Genomic DNA, 22,033 nt, shown 5'->3' on the forward strand with positions numbered 1-22,033 from the left:
TAAGACTTCAGACAATCCAGGAATTAGTGGGATACAAAATCCCCAGTAATGAGAGGTAAGTTCATGATAAGAAAGAGCCTGGGATGTCTGTGGTCTCTTGCACACATGACTTGATTATAAAAACAGCAGTCTTTACTTTGGCTGATAAAAGTTTCATGTTTTGACAGGGTTCAGTGAAATATGTTCCCCAAGCAAAATGCCTGTGTCAGAAGGGTCTTGTCAAAATGTCCAGCTTGGGAATACAGCTAGGAAAAAACACATACAGGGAACAAAACCACTGAGTGAAAACAGTGCTCCTTTTTGTGTGGTAGGATTATAATTATAATATACATAGGTTAATTATATACATTATATAATACATTATTAATAATATATAATTATATAATATATTAATCAATATATTATAAATATAATTATACATTAATATATCAATATATTATATATAAATGCAATTATATATTAATATATTAATATTATATATATGATTATATATTAATATATTAGTCAATATATTAATATGTAAATATATAGGTTAATTATAATAACCACCTGTGTCCCAAATTTGTCTGTAAAAGTGTTACATCACTCAGTCATGTCCGACTCTTTGCGACCCCATGGACTGTAGCCCACCAGGCTCTTTGTCCATGAGATTCTCCAGGCAAGAATAGTGGAGTGGGTAGCCATTCCCTTCTCCAGGGGATCTTCCTGACCCAGAGATTAAACCCTGGTCTCCTGTGTTGCCGGCAGATTCTTTACCACCTGAACCACCAAAGAAGTCCAATCTACCTATAATGTGGTCAAAGTTTCTTTGTAATGAAAGTGCGATTTGGCAGATGTGTGTTGAACACACTGTCTATGTGCCACGTATTGTGCTTGGTGCCCGAGATCAGACAGTGACCCAGACAAGCACAGTCACCATCTGGAGGAACTTCAGTCCAGTGGAAAAGGCGAATGATTTTATAATACAAGTCATTGTGAAACAATATGATAAACCCAGGGTGGAGGGGTTCAGAAAGTGGCTGGGACTCATCTGAGTGGTGCCTACCCCAGACCAGGGGGCGGGGGGCGGGGGGCACCAGGGAAGATTTTCCTGGGGGGAGAGATGTCTGAGCTGGGACCTGAGGGCTCTAGGACTATAGGACTAAAGGTTGGCATGGGGAGTGTTCCAAGCAGAAGAAACAGCATTTGGCAAAGCTTGGAGGCAAGAGAAAGCGTGTCCTGTTTGAGGAACTGGAGGTTTGGTGAGACTGGAACATAGATTGAGCGTGAGATGGGGGTGGTGAGAGCTGAGACTAGAGGGTGGAACAGGAACAAGATCACAGAGGATTGTTCTTTCTTTTTAAGGGATTTAAATTTCGTCCTAAGGGCAATGTAAAGCTTTTGGGGAAATACTTCTTTATTTGCTTGCCTGCTCACTCAGTTATGTATTCTCCCAGATTAGTGCTTATGTAAAAGTAATACATGTTTGTTGCAAAGACTCAATACAGAAGTATAGAAAAGGAAAAGTAAGCTCCCTTTCTCTCCTTTTCTTTTAAATAAACGTATTTATTTATTTATTTAGGCTGCCCTGGTTCTTAGTTGTGGCATGCAGACTCCTTCGGTGCCTAGTTGCGGCATGCATGCGGGATCCAGTTCCCTGACCAGGGATCGAACCCAGGTCCCCTGCATTAGGAGCGCAGAGCCTTAACCTGCACTCTGGACCACCAGGGAAGTCCCTCCCTTTCTTTTCTTGACACACTCCCCAGTCTAATCCCCGGATGTACTTATTGCCAAGGGTTTCTTTTGCACCCTTCCAGGAGTTTTCTCTGTATATGCAAGTATGTATTGTATGTTTGTATACTTTCTCTTTACACAAATGGAACCATGCCATTCTAAATATCTTCCACCTTAAAAACAAAACTTGAACATCTTGGACATCTTTCTATATCAGAATATAAAGATACGTATTCTTTTCAAAGACTGCATTGTAAACTGTTACATAGCTGTCTCATCATTTATAATACTTAACCAGTTTCTTACTGAGGTCTAGCACTTAAGACTGTGTTGTTGTTTAGTCGCTAAGTCATGTTCGATTCTTTACGACCCCATGAACTGCAGCACACCAGGCTTCCCTGTCTCTCACTATCTCCTGGAGTTTGCTCAGATGCATGTCCATTGTGTTGAGGAAGCCATCCAACCATCTCATCCTCTATCACCCCCTTCTCCTCCTGCTCTCATTCTTTCCCAACATCAGGGTCTTTTCCAATGAGTTGGCTTTTCGCATCGGGTTGCCAGAATATTGGAGCTTTAGCTTCACATCAGTCCTTCCAGTGAATATTCAGGGTTGATTTCCTTTAGGAATGACTGGTTTGAACTCCTTCCTGTTCCAGGGACTCTCAAGAGTCTTCTCCAGCACCACAATTGAAAAGCATCAATTCTTTGGCACTCAGACTTCTTTATGGTCCAACTCTCACATCTGTACATGACTCCTGGAAGAACCATAGCTTTGACTATATAGACTTTTGTTGGCAAAGTAATGTCTCTGCTTTTTAATATGTAGTCTAGGTTTGTCATAGCTTTTCTTCCAGAGAACAAGCATCTTTTAATTTGATAGCTGCAGTCATCATCTGAAGTGATTTTGGAGCCCAAGAAAATAAGTTTTTCACTATCACAAAGCAAACTGCAGTGGACAGTCTTGTTATGTGTATCTTTGGGTATTTATGTAAGGTTGATACCTATAGGTTATGTTCCTATACGTGTACAATATATCCCCCATATATACCTGTATACCCATGTACAATAGCTGGGTAAGAGGATGTATACATTTATAATTAAGGAAGATATTACTGATTTAGTCCCTGTAGAGACAGTTATACTTTCTGTTCCCACCAGCATTATCTGAATGTCTGTTTGTTTGTATTGTCTGCACCATAGGCTATATATGCTTTAAAAAATTGTGGTTAAAAAAATAATAGTATATACTTCACCACCTTTACCATTTTTAGCCATACAGTTCAGTAATGTCGAATATGCACTGTTGTGCAATCAGTTGCCAAAACTTTTTCATCTTGCAAAATAGAAACTATTTCCATTAAATGACAACTCCCTGTTTGCCCCTCCCCCTGCCCCTGGTAACCACCATTCTACTTTCTCTCTCTATGATTTTGACCACTCTGTGTACCTTATATTAGTGAAACCTTGCAGGGTTTGTTCTTTTGTAATTGGTTTATTTCATTTAGCACAATGTCTTCCACGTTCATCCGTGTTGTATCACATGCCAAGGTTTCCTTCTTTTTACAGGCTGACTAGTTTTCCATCGTGTGTATATTCTATGTTCTGTTTACCCATTCATCCGAGGAAGGACCTTTGGGTTGCTTCTACATCTTGGCTGTTGTGAATAATGCTGCTATAATCATGGGTATGCAAATTATCGCTTCGAAATCCTACTTTCATTTCTTTCTGATACACTCTTAAAAGTGAGACTTCTGGATCCTATGGTAATTCTGCTTTATATTTGAGGGAATAGCCATACTGTTTTCCATACTGTCTATACCATGTTACATTCCCACCAGCAGTGTACAGAGTTCTTGTTTCTCCATATCCTCTCCAACATTGGTTATTTTCTGTGGTTTTGATAGTAGCCATTCTAATATGTGTGAGAGGATATCTCATTGTAGTTGATTTGCATTTCTCTAAGGAAAACTGATGCTGAGCATCTTTTCATGTGCTTATTGGCCACTTGTATATCATCTCTGGAGGAAAGTCTATTCAGATAATATCCATTTTTTTACTCTTTGCCAATCTAATGGGTAAAAATGCATCTTGTTGTTTCAACTGGCATTCCTTTAATTAGGAGTGAAATTTATTCATTCCTTCAGCAAATAAATATTGAGCAGCCTCTAGTTGTCTGGCACTGTGCTAAACTGTTAAGGACATAACACAAAAGGCAGGTTGAACGTCTCTTTATGCTTCTTTGACCATTTGTATTTCCTGTTCTGCATGCTTTGTTTTTAAGTCTTTTGCCTGTTTTTCTATTGAGTACTCTATCTTTTTATTGGTTTTTGAGACTTACTTATTACATATTAAGGAAATTGACTTTTTGTGTATTAGATTTCTATTGCTGTGTAACCAATTACCACAAGCTTGGTGGCTTAAAACAACAGGGATTTTATTATCTAACCGTGTCTGTGGGTCAGACGTCTGGTTACAGCTTACCTGGGTTCCCTGCTTCAGGGTCTCACCAGGCTGCAGTCCAGACAGTGGCGGAGGCTGTGGGCTCATTAGAAGCTGAGCTGAGAAGGCACTTCCCAGCTCCCATGGGCTGTTGGCAGTTTATTTTCTTGTGGTTGCTGGACTGAGGCATCAGTTTCTTGCCGGGGAGTCCCCTTGGCTCCTACAGGCTGCCCACACTTCCTTGCCACGTGGGCTTCTCCAATTTGGCCAATAGCTTCACAGCAGTTTATTTCTTCAGGCCAGTGAAGAGTCTCTCCAGCACTTCTGCTTGCAAGACAGAGTCTTTCAAATATCAAAACAGAATCACTCCATTGCCATGTCCTGGTGGTTAAAAAAAAGTCACAGGTTCTGCCCACATTTCAGGGCAGGGAATTTCACAAAGGCATGAACCAGGCTGTGGTGATCATAAGGAGACACCACAGAGTCTGTGCACCACGATCTGCCATATATATTCCAAATAGTTTCTTCATTTAGTAACTTTTATTTGTTTGGTAGTTTTCTGCTCTAATTTTTATGAGACAAATGTATTGATTTTTGTCACTTCTATATTATAATTGGTATGTTTAGAATGACCTTTATCATGTCAAGATTTCTCAAGCATTCACCCAATTTTTTTAAAACCCATACCATATTCTAATACTGTTGTTACTTTGGGATTTATTTTGACTTGAGCCTTGAGAGAGCCTTTTCCTTCTATGTGCAACCTATTGTCTCAGTTCTTGAATAATTTATTTTTTATATGATTCTTTCTGTTTTGTTACATTGATGTGGCTGCCCATTTCCTCTGTCCATTTCCATATCAGTGTAGTTACTGTAGCTAAATTTATAATATACTCTTTGTTTTTAATTTTAATTGTTTGTTTTTTAATATATATGTATTGGGTTGGCCAAAAAGTTCACTTGGGTTTTTTCATGTGACCTAGTAGCAAAACCCAAAGGAGCTTTTTGGCCAACCCTGTGCTTAATATTCATGTGGTTTAAAATTAAAGATAATCAAAAGAGTATGCAATTAAAATACCCCTTCCATCTCTGTCCTAATCACTCAGTTCACTCCCTACAGGCAATAACCATACACATTTCTGTAACTTGATATTCTTCCAGAGGTATTTTATTTAGTATTGAATCCACTTCACCCCAAGGTAGCTAACTATAGACATCTATGTGCCTTACATTTTTCACTAATATATTGGAGATCTTTCCATCACACCTCACCAGGAGCATCCTTACTCTTATTTTGTTTTGTTTGAGTGCACAGTATGTCTTCAACTAATTCTCCATGGATGAACATTTAAGTTATTTACAGACTTTTTGAAAATATACAGACTAAGTTGCAACAAATAACCTTATACACATATAATTTTGCACACCTGCAAATAACAGCTGCAAGAAAAATTCTATAGGAGTGGAATTGCTGGGACAAGGAGTATATGCATTTATAGCTTTGATGGGTAGGATCAGTTCACCCTCCATAGAAACCGCACCAGTTTACATCCCTACCTGCTGCATATGAAAGTGCCTGTTTGCCCACATCCTCCCCAGCTCAGTGTTTTATCAAACTGATCTTTGTCATTGGCAGTCTTATAGATGAACAGTCGTGTCTCTGTGTACCTTTAAGTTATATTTCTCTTATTATGAGCGCAGTACATTTTCTCCTATGTTTATGAATTATGTATTATCTTTACTGTGAACAAACTGTTCATATCTTTTGCTCTTAATTCTTTAGGGTGGTTGATCTTTTTCTTATTGCTTTTTAAGGAGATCTTTATATATTAAAAAAGAAAGTAGACATTTTCCCAGTCTGCCATTTGTCTTTTGACTTTTTCTGTGATTTTTTTTTTTTTTTACCATGCAGACATTTACATTTTTTATGTATCAAAATTTAATGTTTTTCAGTGACTTCTAGGGTTTTTGTAAAGTCTTTTTCTCTTCGTTTCTTGTAGTACTTTGTTCCTTCCTCTTTAGCTGTAAAATCTTTGATCCATTAGGAGCTTATGCTAATGTATGGTGTGCAGTCCGGATCTGACTTAATTTATTTCAGTTTCCTAGCCAGTTGTCCCAACACTGTTTATTGAAAAATCATCTTTTCTTCACTGATTTAAAATACCGCTTTTATCAGATACTAAATTCCCACAAGTGTCTGATGATATTTTGAGACTTCCTGTTCTCTTTTATTGATTTGTGTGTCTATTCATACACCAGAATCACACTAACTGATCACCGTAGCTTTATATTACATTGTAAAATTCTAGTTGGGTTAATTCACTCTCATGCTTCTTTTCAGGGATTTTTCCAGGCTGTCCTTGCATGGGTATTTTTCCAGGTGAACTTTAAAATCGACTCATTAGTACCTATTTTTAAAAATCCTGTGGTTAATGGGTCTTATGTAGTTGAATGATGTGATCAGATTTGTGTTTTAGAAAAATTACTCTGGCTGCATTGTGGAAACTAGGTTGGAGGAAACAAGATCAGAGACAAAAAAAAAACAGTGACAAGCTGTTGCAGTGACTCTGGGGAGTGGGTGGGTGAGAAAGTGAGGAGTAGGTTTGGGAAGTGTCTGCAAGGTCAGGGTGACCAGACTTGGTGATGCCTGGGATGGGGAGAGGCTGGGAGGAAGTCTTCAAAGAGGACCCCAGACTTCCAGGACTCAGCCCTGGGGCAGTGCCATCCCCAGACATGTGAAACACACGAGATAGAGTCATTATGGGAGGAAAAGGACAGATTTGCCTCCGCGCACGCCAGCCAGGTAGTCCTAGAAGAGTTGTCCAGTGAGCTGTCAGACTACAAGTCTGAAGCTTTGGTGAGAAGTCTGTGTTGGAGATAGAGGGTTATATGACAGAGCCCTGAGGAAGGCCAGCACTTACAGGATGATCAGGGAGTTCAGGAGCTGGCGTGTTAATGTTTGGTCGCTAAGTTGTGTCCGACTCTTGGCAAGCCCGTGGACTGCAGCTTGTTAGATTTCCCTATCCTTCACTGTTTCCCTAAATTTTCTCAAACTCCTGTCCGTTGAGTCGGTGATGCCATCCAACCATCTCATCCTCTGCCACCCCCTTCTCCTCCTGCCCTTAGTCTTTCCCAGCATCAGGGGAGTCAGCATAGAAGAATGGAAAGAAGCCCCCCCAGTGGTAGGAGGAAAACAGAGCATAAAGTCGTAGATACCAGGGAAGAACGTCTTCAAAAGAGAGTGAATTGTCAGTCATCTCAGATGCCTCTAAGAGGTCAAGTAACTTAACAGCTACAAAAGTCCAACTGGATTTAGTAACAAAGAAAGTCTATGGTTATCTTGGGGAGAGAAGGTTCAGTGGGGAGGGGTTGGGGGCTGAGGTAGGGGGTCAGGGGCTGAGGTGGGGGAGTCGGAGTTGTGGTGGTGGTCGAGGCAACTCCATCAAGAAGCTTGGCTGTGAAGAAGGGAAGAGACAGAGATGTGAGGAGAATAGAGTAGCAAGTTCTGTTTCAAGCCCTACCCCCCCCCCCATGGGAGAGGCTTGGCTGTGATGAAATGCAGGTGAGAGGGAGGCAGTTAAGGTAAGAAGGTAGTGACTGTAGGCTTGGAGGACCAGTAATCCTGAGATGGATAGAAGGACTTAGAGAAACTGGCCAGCGTGAACTGTCTAGAAGAGAGTAATCCAGTTACAGTGTTAGTATATGTTCTCTCATGTTTTGTTGTTGTTGTTGAATTTTCTGATACTTTTGTTTGGCTGGTTTTTTAAAACTCTATCTATTTATGGTGCACTGGGTCCTTCTTTGTTGCTGCACGTGGGCTTTCTCGAGTTGTGGAGAGCAGGGGCTCCTCTCTAGTCGTGGTGACGGGCTTCTCACTGTCGTGACGTCTCTTATGGAGCCCGGGCTCTAGAGCACTGGCTTAGTAGTTGTGGCACACGGGCTTAGTTGCTCCGAGGCATGTGGGATCTTCCCGGACCAGGGATTGAACCCATGTCTCTTGCATTGGTAGGCAAATTCTAAGCTACTGGACCACCAGGGAAGTCCCAGTGTGGCTATTTTTATGTCTTGAGAATTTAGAGAAAGAACTTCTAAAAATTGGAATCAGGTTTAGAAATTTAATTGACGATTAAGTTAAAAAGCAAAGTATAGAATAGTGTATTAGTATGCTACATTTGTGTAAACAATGTAGTAGAAATAATATATATTTATATTTACTGTATATATATAATCAGTATTTGGACAAAGTTACAGAAACTAATAAATCTGGTTACCCACTGGGAGGTGGGAGATGGAAACAGGTGAGCAAGAGTTGGAGGTTGTCTCTTCACTGTCAAGCTTTTAAGAATTTAAATGTATTATTTATCCAAATGATATGATCTAAGCTGGTTGGTTGTTCTAAAAAGTAATGGTTCTGCCAGAGCCTGAGCTTTCTTAGTTATTTATGGCTCTAAGTGTGATCTCTCTGTCCTGCCATGTCTGAGAACCTCCAAGAAGCAAGCTTTATGCCTGTGAGCTGTGGGTGTTTGCTTTTTCTCTGCTCTTCCCCACTGGAGACCAGCAGTCCTGGGGAATTGGACAGTCCTATATTATGGTTCAGGGAAAAGGACTGTGCCCTGGACTGGCGTGTCCTGGCCGTACAATCCACAGTTTGACTGAGTGGGCTATTAAGGGTTCTGCACCCAATTCCACCATGGACAGCAGGGGGTTCCTGGCATCCAAGGGCTCATCTCCTACTATTCAACCCGGTTATGACACCATCTTCCCAGAGATAAAGGACTCAGCAGTCTTACAAGACTGCTGCCCTCTACACTTTAGACACCAGTTGCAAGTCTCAGTCTTGGAGTTACCTACAACTTCTGTCCAACTTGGCTGCAAATCAGAGGTTTCCATGACCTCCCCCTCCTTTGGATTCAATGAATCTGATAAAGCATCTCATAGAACTTAGGAAAACATTTACTTACACTTACCAGTTTATTATAAAATAATATGATAAAGGATACAGATGAACATCCAGATGTAAGAAAGGCGTAGGGCAAGGAAGGTGGGAAAGGGCACAGAGCTTCCGGGCCCTCTTCAGAGCATACCGCTCTCTTCAAATCTCCAGTGCTCACCAACCGGGAAGTTCTCCAAACCCCATCCTCTTGGGTTTCTATGGAGACTTCATTGCAGAAGACTGACTGATGACATCCCTGACTGTTAGTGATTGATTCAGTTCCCAGTCCCTTTCCCCTTCCTGGTGGTGGGGTGGGGACACTGAAAGTTCCAACCCCCTGGTCACAGAGTGGGTTCTCTTGACAGCCAGCACCTACCCTTAGGTATGCTCCAAAAGTCACCCGATTAACAGCAAAAGACACCTGTGCTGCTGTCAGCCCTTAGGAAATTCCAAAGGCTCTAGGAGCTGTGTGCCAGAAATGAGATGCAAAGCTGGCTTATAGGAAGAGAAAGAAGAAAGGGGGCAGTCATAATCCTGACAGGGGCAAAGTCGCCCCCTGGTTGTCTGCTTCCCAGCTGAGGCACACCCCCTGACAGTAATCCTGTGACTTTTCAGTCTCTCCATTTCCATAAAGAATCTGCAGTTTTGATCCCTGGGTTGAGAAGATCCCCTGGAGGAAGGCATGGCAACCCACTCCAGTCTGCTTGCCTAGAGAATCCTATGGACAGAGAAGCCTGTCGGGCAACACTCCACGGGGTTGCAAAAGAGTCGGACACAACTGAGTAGGCACCCATACACTGGGATCCAAATGGGACTTCCCTCCACCTTCTTCCCTCCTCCTGGAAGTGAGGTTGCTTGACCCGGCATAGGCAGGGCTGACCATGCTGACCTCCCTAGTCACAGAGCTAGGGAAAAGCCCACCTTCCTCGCAAGTGAGGGGAGACTCTGCCCTACTCTTGGGAACCAACAAGCTGTCAGTACACGGTACCCCACCAAGGGAGGGGCCCCGCTCAGGACGGCAGCCCTCCTCAGCTCACATCTGAGTGGTCGGTTCTCTCTCTCCTGTCTGTAGACAGAGCGGGGCCCTTGTAGGTGAGATGAAATGGTTTCCTCCTGGTGAGTCCTGCCAGTGTTTATATGAGTGAGGAAAGAAACGCCAAACCAACGTAACCCGGGGTCTCCAAATGAGCAAACCTGACGTATTTGCAGGTTTAGCTCAAATTAAATGGAGAACCTGGTCCCACACCTCAGCCCCTCCACTTTTGCTAGTTTGGTTCCTCATGGAGAAGAGTGACCTTATAATGGTGAATTTTTAGAAACCTCTCAGTGGGCAGATTCCCCCAAGGATAGTTTACAGTTCAGCCTAAGGGAAGATGTAGCAGAAGCAGGGCTGTATGAAAAGGGAGTGGCCTGCCTGGGAAGGTCGTCGGTCCCCTCTCAGCAGGGGCTGGATGCCCATGGCCAGGGTGCTGCTTAGTGGGATTAATGACCTGTAAGGGTGTTGAGACCAGGAGGAGCAGGACGTTATATGTGCCTCTTCATGAGCAAGTGGTCAGATGAGGAAAAGTACCCAAGGCTCTTTTAAATCAAAAACAGGATGTACATTTTTTTTTTTAACTCAACATGCTTTATTTAGAATTGCCACGTGCTGTTCTAACTAAATATTTCAGATTATTTTATTCCCTCTAGAAACATTTTCTTTTAGGATACCTTTTTAGTTCCTTTATTATACACTTACTTTGTCCTTTAAAGTCATGTGAAAAAAAGTACTTTAGTACTAATTTTGGCAGGCCATGTGGTAAAACACTGAGCTTTTATCCCTTTTTTTGCATGTCTGTAGAAGTTATAGAAGGTCCCTGGAGAAGGGCATGGCAACCCACTCCAATATTCTTGCCTGGAGAATCCCCATGGACAGAGGAGCCTGGCAGGCTATAGAGTCCATGGGGTTCCAAAGAGTCAGACATGACTGAAGCCACTTAGCGCACATTGAAGTTATTGGGCTACAGCTAATAAAGGTACCCTTAATTTATTATAGTGTCAAAATTTAATTATTAAAAATTTAAAAAACTTAATTAAAAAAATTAAGCTTTTTATTTGAAAATTTAAGGTATACCCCAAAGTAGAGAGTAGAATAATGAGCCCCTTTATACTCATCACCAGTCTTAGTGTTTTCCAGTTTTACTGAGGTGTAATTGGCAGGTAATGTTGTATTAGTTTAAGGTATACAGCATAATGATTTACTATGTGTACATATTGCAAAATGGTTACTGCAATAAGCCTAGTTAACATCTAATAAAATAAAAACTACTCACTCAGGTGATTCAGGGGCTCTGAGAGTACCCTGTAAGACTGGACTAAGGCCAGCCTGAAGATAGTGTAGCCTTGGCCAACCTCTGGGAGAAAAGCCCGACGTTATTGCCCAGACCTAGGAGCCTTACAGTTTTGTAAATCAAAATCTCTCCTTCTGGCGTGGCTGAGCACCAGCTCCTGCCCAATTCTGACACTGCAGAGGCAGAGGAAGAGGCTGGGAAACTGGTCAGTGGGGGCTGCCAGGGCACTGGTGGGTCTGATCCTGGAGATTTGTAAAGTATTTTGAATTTTTCTTTAAGGTTTTTTTTTTTTTTTTAATGGTAATATAATAGAGTCTCTAAGCAAGCTATGAAATCCTTTTTATTCTGCTCATATTTTAAGCTAGAAGTAAACTGCTCCATTTAGCCCCGAGGCAGTGGATTCAAAGCTGCTGCTTTGCTGTGGGTTGGTCTTCCTCCTTCCCTCCCTTCATCATGAGAACCAAAGGAGGCACTGGCTGTGGCTGGAATAAGCTCCAGCTGGATTCCCAAGAGACGACAGTTGTCCCTTGGTTAGACTGGCCCTTTTAAAAAGAGGGAACCTATAACATCTTCCACTAACTTAACCTGCATGTAAATAAGAGGCCCTGCAAGCTCAAGGAACCTGCCTTACTCCCTACCCTTGTAAAATCTCCACTCTTCCCCCTAGAGAAAGTTATTCAGTACCAGGGGCCAGTCTTTCATGCACTTACCAAGAAATAAAGACGAGCTGCCAGCATTGTGAAAAGGCTAGAGTGCCTGCTAAGCAGATTAGCGAGTGTGACCTCAGGGCCAAGCAGTAACACACCATGTCCAGTAGAACCTTTTTGATCTATTAAACTGCCACCCAGTCTCCTGCCCCACTTGTAGGTCTACCAGGACAGATGAAACAGACGGGAGTCAGATACATAGAGGAATTTGGGATGATTGAGGTAGCATTTTAATTCTATAGGAGGGAGCATGGGCTGGTCAATACATATTCTTGGAACTCATAGCTTATCTTTTATAAAATATTAAGTCAGACCCCTCCTCCAAATGAAATTGTTGGATCTAGTGTAAAGATGTAGGCATGCTGTTTATACTACAAGGTAGCCAGATATCTCAGCTAGGCTGTTACTCTGCAGTTAGATCTTGGGTGTTCAATAGATTTATGAGAATGTAATAAAAGTTTATTTGGGACATTTCTAGAAAATACATATTGTTTTCTGTATATATCAGCAAAAATCCACTTACAATCCACTTATATATGGGCAACTGAGCAAAGGAGGCAAAATGACAGGGTGATGAGAGCCCTGAAGGAGTCTCAGAACCCCAAGTTCAGACTGCTAGGCTATATGGCTGTGAGAACGTCACTTTGTCTCCTTGGATCCTGGCTGCCCAGCTGTAGGAGAGCAGAGAGCTGGGCTCCATGGCGGTCAGCGGGCCTTTGCTCAGCGCTCGGGTGGCTGCCCAGCTGTAGGAGAGCAGAGAGCTGGGCTCCATGGCGGTCAGCGGGCCTTTGCTCAGCACTCGGGTAAGCCAGCAGCCCCTGTGCCCGTGGCGCTCATCCCCACCTTGTCTTCACCTGCTCTGCACTGAGAAGCCAGGTGGCTGGTTCATGAGGCTCAGGTGAGGTGCAGTGGAGACCCTGAGGGGCTCCCTCCAGAGTGCTCTCCCAGGGGGCTCTGTTTTGTTGCTGAGAGCCTCTCTCTGCTTCCTGGTTCACTGGCGAGAGGGGTGAGATGGTCACATAAATGACCCCTGCTCCAAGTTCACACGTGGTCCTTATACCGTAAAACAACAATGGCACTGCATCCTGCCAGTATGTATTTCCAGTATTGACAGTGGTATTCCAGAAAAACATTTCTTGCTCTTACAGGAATTTTATTATTTTTTGTCTTGCTCTGTAGTCATAACATCTACAAATGAAACTGTTGAGAATTGTCCTATGTAGACTTATTCCTGTTTGAGAACACTGATTGGGCATCCCCTTGCAAGGATACTGAGGTTATGTATTCTGGATCAGGACTTTTCAAAGGAACCATTTGTCTGCTTAATCTCAGTCTTCTAAAATGTTCTTAGCGGTTTTTTAAAAAATATTTATTTGTCTGCACTGGGTCTTAGTTGCGGCATGTGGGATCTAGTTCCTTGACCACGGATCAGACCCAGGGCCCCTGTATTGACAGTGTGGAGCCATAGCCACTGGACTACTAGGGAAGTACCCCTAAAATGTTTTAAATCTAGTAAAAAAAAAAACTCAGAACTTCTGACAATGCAAGAAGGTACTTGGTCATCCTACTAGCATTTAGAAATCTGTATTTCATTCAAGAAAATTTGCAAATTACATTTCTCCTGCTTTTAAGAACACTGTATAGAAATATAGCTGTAAGCTAGAATTGACTCTGTTGCAAGGAAAAATGTCTTGGTCATTGACATACATATAATATACTATAGCATATATACCTTTAATAATGATCATCTCCTTGAGTTGGCAATAACCAGCTCTCCAGTTCTCAGACTTCAGCTCACTTCAGGACTAAACATGGGCTTCGTAGGAATCTGCTTGCAGTTTCTTAGTCACGTGAGAAAGATCTGGGGTTTCCAATTAACCGCAAACTTAATGATACGCTGGCGGTGTTGTGCATCTGCTGAAAGAACCAATGCAAATGTAGGTCACATTGATAGATCAGCAGTGCCTAACTAGAGGAAGTGATCTCCTCTCCTAGGAAAAGATTGCCAGGCCCAGCCATTCACCCCAGGCTGAGGTGATGTGAGGTGGCTGGCAGCAGGTGGTGCCTGCCTGAGGTCTCGGTCCTGGTGGGGAGAACACGGTGCTGTCTAACATTGGCCTGCAAGTCCACAGGGCTGCTGCTTTTGGCAAATCCACATGTCCTGTTTCATCCCAGAAAGAGCTCTGATGTCAGCATTAGCCCTGCCACCCCCACCCCATCAACCACCCTAATGCCTGCAAACCTGAACCAGTTTGCTGGCCACATAGAGATGTTTTCAGAGACGTCAGGAGCATGCAGTCCTACAGAGTGGGGAGGATCTGAGACCAGGACTCTCTGCACGTGGACACTCAACTCCCGGTAGTACTTTGAGCCCCTTTAAATTTGTTTCCTCCTCACAGAGTTCAAGGGCTTCCCCAATGGCTCAGCAGGTAAAGAATCTGCCTGCAATGCAGGCGACACTGATTCAATCCCTGAGTCTGAAAGATCCCCTGGAGGAGGGAATGGCAACCCATTCCAGTGTCCTTGCCTACAAAATCCCATGGACAGAGGATCCCATGGCGGGCCACAGTCCAGGGCCACAGTCCATAGGGTTGCAAAAGAGTCGGACACAACTGAGCAGGCACGCACGCCTAAAGTCCAACCACAGCAACTAAGTAAGGATCACCTGCGGCTTCCTGCTTGCCAACTCAGGAACCACCCTGACCCTCTCACCCCAGCTTCATTGCCCTCTACTATTAAGGTTTCTGGAACCTTGGTGTTCAGGCTGCACTCCACCCATCTACCCTCTCTCAGGTTTGGGGACATAAGCCCAGAAGCTACCTTTGCCCTGCCTTGGGTTACCACTCGGTCATTCCTGTCCGTGCGCAGCCCTTGGCAGTTCAGTCACAATGCAAAACAGAATTCTCTGGCCACTGTTTGGCTATTAGGGTTCCTGCTGAGCCTCCTAGTGCTAAACTTCACTGTCAGGCTGTTGATGCTGGCACCCCTGAGTTCAGTTCCCTCAGCTGCCAGCAAGGACACTGCTGCCATCAGGGTCCATTCCCATCTGTTTTCTAGTGCTTGGGGGCCTGTGGGGAAACCTGTGCTGGCCCAGGCAGAGACTTGAACTTGTGCCACAGGGAAGAAGAGAAGAAATTATCAAATGTAGGCGGAGTATCCCACCAAACACACACTGCATCCAAGTAATACCAGATCTGGGCCAACAGGGGTTAAGTCAAAAGAGACAAGTGTAAATAGAAAATATATGTGTAATAGGAAACCTGGAAGACATTCCAAGAGCTTTCTGTGTTTTGGATCGTCTTCTTCTTCTTTTAAATTTAGTGTTCTGGCCGCCTAGTTCCCCAATCAGGGATCAAACCTGCACCCCCTGCAGTGGAAGTGCAAAGTCTTAACCACTGGACTGTCAGAGAAATCCCCTTGGACCCCTTTCTAAAGACCCTCCATGCCCCCTCTATTCGCTGGCCTCTGGGAGTCCAGTCTGGCCGTAGTTGTGCTCCAAGACTTCTAAATGAAAATGTTGTTTTCAAGTACATTTCCCATTTGTGTGATTTTTTTCTTTTTTATCACCAGAGAGACCTCTGTTTTCTTTAGTCCTGGAACAAAGTCATCCATCTCTTAAAATTATGTCTGTTGTGTGAACAAGTTCTGATAAAGTGCACGGTGGGTATTCAGCCTCTTGATGAACAAAGGTGTTTCAGTTTATTATTCCTACAGTAGCGTACTCTCTCTTCTGAGCTCAACATCCATCTTGCCTATCGCAATGGATATTTTTCTTCCAGTACCACAGGTGTTCCTCAGGAAGATCTTTTTATTTTAGGTGTTGATAGATTTGGATTGTAAAAGAATTGTTCAACTAAACCAGCCCCAACGTTTCATTAGCCCCCTTGGGAGAAATAGGAGTCATTCCCAAATCCAAGATATGAAAATCCGTATGTTTAACAGCAAAATGAGTGGCTAGTTCTTAACTAAAAGGAACTCCCCTAGAAAGACATACTCCATCATAGGGTTCTTTTCATAATAAGTTAGCTCTTTGACCTATGATTCAATTTACATGAAAGAAAATCTGTTTTCATGTATATCACAAACACCTCTGACATAATTTTGTATACACATTGCCCCATTATGTACAATATAATGGTGCACCCTAGGATTTGGATTTTGCCAGTCAAAAAGCTTTGCCTTTTATGATGCCAGACTCAAAAATGTGAAGAGTGTACTCCAAGCCTGCCTTAACAAAGGACTTTGGATTTATTGACCATGACTTTATCTTGAATCTGTTTATATTTTCATTTGTACCATTTGGGGTATGGCGAGTTGCGTGTTTCCCACTAGTATTCAGGTACTATTCTCTTTTTCCTCCTTAACTCGGGGTCACAAACTCAGACATCTAACGTAAGAAGTCATCAAAGTGGTGTGGTGTCCCACTTGCAGAGAACAGCTACTCTCAATTTCAATCCCCATTGCCGTGTGGGAAGTTGGGACCAGTGTGGCTAAAACGTTCAGACTTTTCACTAGAAGCCCCAAAAGTTTTTAAACATTGTTGAGTTTAAAAAAGACAGTGAGTTTAAAAAAGACTGTGTAAGCCAGTAGTCCCCAGTCCATAAATACCCCATTTTATCTCTGGATGCTGTGTCTGTGTTTCTGCATGCCGGATGCCATAGGTACCCACTTCGTTTCTGTCTTAAGCATACCTCTTTTTCATTTCATGCATACCTCCTTGTCACTGGGATTCTGTGTAAAAATTCATAGTCTCCAAATTGTGATAGTGTTTAAAAAGTCATTCTTTCAACTTCCATCTTCACACACTAAAGACTCATTTATTTTTTTTAATATTTATTTATTTTTTTATTTGGCTGTGCTGGGTCTTAGCTGCGGCATGTGGGATCTAGTTCCTTGAGCAGGGATCAAACCCCAGCCCCATGCATTGGGAACTCAGTCTTAACCACTGGACCACTAGGGAGTCCCAAGACTATTTCAAATTATTCTGTGATTATGCAGACACAGCTCCATGCTGCATTTGATTCACCTTGACTCAAGGCAGAGTCACAGACACCAGTAAAACTATAAAGTCGGTCTTGTCATCTGTTGTTGCTAAGAGTTGTTGTTGTTCTTGATGACAAGTGGCAATGTCACAGTCACAGGCCAACCAACTCTTCTTCATTCTCTCTGCAGCCGGTGTTCCACCCAGCAGACAGCGTGCGAGGGACCCGCCACCACGGGCTGGTGGAGAGGCCGTCCCGGACTCGCTTCCACCCCCTTCACCGACGATCCGGGGACAAGCCAGGACGACAGATATCCTTTTTCATTGTCTGAGGAGAGGATAAGTTTTGAAATGTTTGAAAACTTTTCAGAATTTATTTTCCCAGTAATTTCCTTTTGGCCTCCAAATCTTCATTTCATCTGACGAATGGAGGCAATAAACCTAAGTGACTTGGAAACTAGAAACATTTCTGCGACTGAAAACTGGAAGGATCCCTGTAGGTGTTTACTTTATGAAAGTGTCAATAAAGTTCCATCTAATGAAGTAACTATACATAAACAGCCTGTCATTCAGCCCCATTGCAAGGCCTGCTCAGCGTTTTCTTCAGACATTGACAAAAATCAGAATTAACCCTGACTTTAAACCAGGTTAGATTTAGTCGGTCACACTAAAACAGACATACAGATAGCTGATTTATGTTTATTTCTGTTCATGCACTGACCTGCTGCTAGAACTTATGGAAGAAATTTTTATATAATTTTCTATTTAGGGAATTTCAGGGGAGAAGGCAATGGCACCCCACTCCAGTACTCTTGCCTGGAAAACCCCATGGGCAGAGGAGCCTGGTAGGCTGCAGTCCATGGGGTCATGAAGAGTCAGACATGACTGAGGGACTTCACTTTCACTTTTCACTTTCATGCCTTGGAGAAGGAAATGGCAACCCACTCCAGTGTTCTTGCCTGGAGAATCCCAGGGACGGGGGAGCCTGGTGAGCTGCTGTCTATGGGGTCGCACAGAGTCGGACACGACTGAAGCGACTTAGCAGCAGCGGCAGCAGCAGCAGGGAATTTCAGACTCAATCAATGACAACTAAAATACAAAGCTGGTATTTAGGAGAATTTTGCATAGTGATATTTATTCACACCAAATCCTATGCTGTAAAGTAGGAAGACAGAAAAGGAGGCTATGAACTCATCGGACAATTTTACTTATCAGGCCAGAGCAGGACGTGGTCTGGGGGTCCAGCAGTGTGCACAGGGCTTTGGGAAACAGGCCTGAGCTGGGATTTGCGGGAGAGGAGACAGGTAGGTATTTCAGGAGAGTCTGCACTCTGCCCTCGTTCTTCTCACCCGCAGGGCCAGAGGGAGGCAGGAGAGGCGGGGTGAGTCTTGCCGCAGAGCTGGGTTCCTGGCAGTGACGGTAGGGTTGGCTTCAGCAGCCTAGAAAGCAGGAAGTGGGGGGAGGGCTCTCGTGTTTACCAAGCACCTACTCATGCCAGGCACTGTGCTAGGCAATTCATAATCATTTAGATGAACTCAAAATTTACTGGGCAGTTTGCTTTTTTAACCCCCATTTCCCAGTGAGGAAACTTGAGTGTCAAAGTGACTTGCCCCAAATTCCACAGCTGAGGCTGGAAGGGCCCAGATTCACCCTCAAGTCAAGCTGTCCGACCCCCCCAGCATGGGCCCCCTTCTTGCTCCAGCGCTCAGTCGCCCCCAGGACCACACTCAAGAGAGACCCCCGTGGAGGAGGTGTGGGGACACAGAGGAACTCCCACTGCTTGTCTAGCCCTCAGGCTTCTCACAGTTTTTTATCAATCTGAAGTGAGGATAAGGACCCCAAAGGATGTTTGCTTCTCCCCTCTTCCCACCCAGGGGCTCCCCACCCAAGTCCACCAAGATGCCTTGACTCCTGACATCATGCGGCCATTATCAGAGCAGGCAAGAATGATGACTGATTCTTTCCCTTTCCTTTCTGGGAGGCGGGAATTCTACCATTTAACCACCAACACATCCCTCAAATTCCTTTCTGGAATGTATCATAACTTTTAGATAGAAATGCAAAAGGGAAATGAGAATGGAGGCAGTTCTTCAGCAAATTCACACTCAGGTAGGTGGTTGTCCATCAAACCATTGTCTAAATTGCTTGGAATTTTCTAGTAAAAGACTTAGTGTATTTCTTTGCTTGATGTGACTAACATTTTGTCTTTTCCTAATTTCTCAGTTCCCTCTTTCTCTCAGAGATGTTCTCTCTAAATATTTTAATACATATAGACATATTTATGGCTACCTCAGATCTTTTTTTACAACAAGTATAGTCTAAATATATGCATATACTCACAGCTTTTTAATTCAAAAAATTTTTATTTTATTTTGGCTGCACCTTGCTGCTTGCAAGATCTTAAATTCCCCCACCAGGGATTGAACCTGCTCCCCCTGCACTGGAAGTATGCAATCTTAACCTGGAATACCAGGAAAGTCCTCCTCACAGCTATTGTGTTTTTTTTACTTTTTATTTTGTATTGGCTATAGCCAGAGAGCCAACAATGTTGTGATAGCTTCAGGTGGATAGTGCAGGGACTCAGCCATACATATACATGTATCCGTTCTACCCCCAACCCCCACTTCCATCCAGGCTGCCACATAACACTGAGCGGAGTTCCCTGGGTTGTACAGTAGGTCCTTGGTTATTCATTTTAAATACAGCTGTCTCATAGCTTTTTTTTCCGGCTGTGCTCGGTCTTGGTTGTTGAGAGGGCTTTCTTTAGTTGCAGCAAGTAGGTGCTCCTCCCTAGTTGCAGTACGCAGCCTTCTCCTTGCAGTGGCTTTTCTTGTTGCAAAGCAGAGGCTCTAGGCACACGGGAGCCAGTAGTTGTGGCACGTGGGCTTAGTTGCCCTGCAGCATGTGGGATCTTCCCAAACCAGGGATCGAGCCAGTGTCCTCTGCATTACAAGGTGGATGCTTAACCACTAGAACACCAGGGAAGCTCTCATAGCTTTTAAAACTAGAAGACTATCTAGAAGAGGAGGAGACTGAGGAAAGGCAACAGAGAAAAATGGTCATTCACTTAAAAACAGTTGGTGCCGGGCGCCATTTACATTCTGTGGGTGTCACGGCAGAGAATCATGCACTTCTGGCCTCTAGTCGCTCTCAGTCTAGCGGGAGAGGCTCAGTGTGGCGACTGCAGGCACCACCGCCTGGAGGCTGTGCACACTCAGCCACACAGCCCGAACCAGTCCTGGGGGATGGAGAAGGCATCCTGGAGGAAAACCTGAGGCTTGAAGGCTAGGTAACATGTGAGAGGACAGTGTTTTTATTTATTGAACAGGTGTTTTCACACAACCCGTTTTCTGCACAGGTACTCATCTTCTAAGCACTGGGGACTCCGTGGTGAGAGAGACAGCGGTGTCTCTGCCTTCCTGAGTGGGCGATGTCAGACAGCAAACAGGTTAAAAAAAATTATCAAAGCAAAATAATTTCAGGTGGTTGTAAGTGATAGAGAGGAAGACACCCCTGGAGGGAATGTTTCAGGCAGAGGGAATAGCTTGTGTAAAGTGCTAGAGAGGGAGACTTCACTGTATGTGCAGGCTACTGTCTCCTTTCAGGTAGTAAGTCGTAGGCTGTATAACTTGACCATGTATCCAGGTCAACTCATGAGAGCAGCTGCAAAGCAGATCACCTCCTAAGGGGAGGAGAAGCAGGAACCAAATAAATATATAGATGAATTAGAGTTTTTCATCAGACAGTACACATCTGATTCACACACCGTGAGGCATCTCTCTCTCAAGCACCTAATGGGGGTCCCAGGACTGGACATCTGCTGACTTAAAAGAGTTATTTAGTGTAAGTCTGCCCATGAATAAACAGTGAGTCTCCTTTGAGGAATCAAGGGACCTTGAGCTCCTGTGTTCAGTCCCTAAGTCAGGTCTGACTCTGCAACCCATCAACTACAGCACGCCAGGCTTCCCTGTCCTTCCCTGTCTCCTGGAGTTTCCTCAGACTCACGTCCATTGTGTTGATGAAGTCATCCAACCATCTCATCCTCTGTCACCCGCTTCTCCTCATGCCCTCAGTCTTTCCCAGCATCAGGGTCTTTTCCAGTAAGTCGGACCTTCATATCAGGTGGCCAAAGTTTTGAGCTCCTGCTGCTGCTGCTGCTGCTGCTAAGTCACTTCAGTCGAGTCCGACTCTTAGCAACCTCATGGATTGCAGCCTACCAGACTCCTCTGTCCATGGGATTTTCCAGGCAATAGTACTTGAGTGGGTTGCCATTGCCTTCTCCTTTGAGCTCCTAGTAAAATGTAAAAGTAGAATGATTTTATGTTGAAGATATTAAAATATGTAGAAAAGATGGGGAAGAGGGCTGCAGTGCCATCTTTCCTTTCATGGCCTGCATTCATTTTATTTTGTGATAATTTGCTTAAAATGGTTGCCTTTCTCACCAGTCTATTACCTCCTGAATGAAGTTTTATCATTTGAAAGGATTAACAGTGGTTTGAATCTTTGTTAGAACAAAGAGAAGACGTGTACCCAGAATTTTCTTACTCTAGCTGTTTCTTGGCTTGGGTGTTATTTTAGATCGCGGGTACACTGGCTTAGGAAGGGGTCGGTTTCATGATACAGTGATTGCAAATACAGTGAACACTGTTAACAGTGTGGCCAGACACAAGCAGCAGAGCACCGGCACCAGGGCATTCCTCCTCTGGTGGGCGGCCATGGTCACAGAGAAGGCTGGTGCACTGGGCTCTGCGCTCTGCCATGGGCATGGGGCCACCACAGGCAGAGACCAGGGCGCTGCCCAGCTGAGCTCCAGTCCAGGCCACACTCAGGACAGAGGCAAGGCGCTAACTGGTCCCCGACTCAGGGTCTGGGTTTGAGAACTCAGAGGGAGGCCCTCCCGCCTTCCTGCAGCTGCTTGTGCCCTCAGCAG

At 43.9% G+C, this 22,033-nt stretch overlaps 1 protein-coding gene across 3 annotated transcripts in view; it reads left to right on the forward strand.

Annotated features, from left to right (window-relative positions):
- Positions 1 to 22,033, forward strand: part of CRTC3 (CREB regulated transcription coactivator 3) — a 96,048-nt gene that overhangs the window by 36,450 nt on the left and 37,565 nt on the right. For 2 of the 3 annotated variants that reach the window (XM_086364468.1, XM_086364469.1), the window contains exon 3: positions 17,295 to 17,414. In XM_086364468.1, coding sequence (XP_086220594.1) covers positions 17,295 to 17,414 — 120 coding nt within the window. Of the gene's footprint in view, positions 1 to 17,294; positions 18,523 to 18,977; positions 19,044 to 19,154; positions 19,213 to 20,461; positions 20,552 to 22,033 lie in introns of those variants that run through there. The other variant, XM_086364466.1, reaches the window with a different exon arrangement.

Source organism: Bos grunniens, chromosome 21 (assembly GCF_055505025.1).
Source record: "Bos grunniens cultivar Pamir isolate PY7600 chromosome 21, Bosgru_T2T1.0, whole genome shotgun sequence".
Lineage (NCBI taxonomy): Eukaryota > Metazoa > Chordata > Mammalia > Artiodactyla > Bovidae > Bos > Bos grunniens.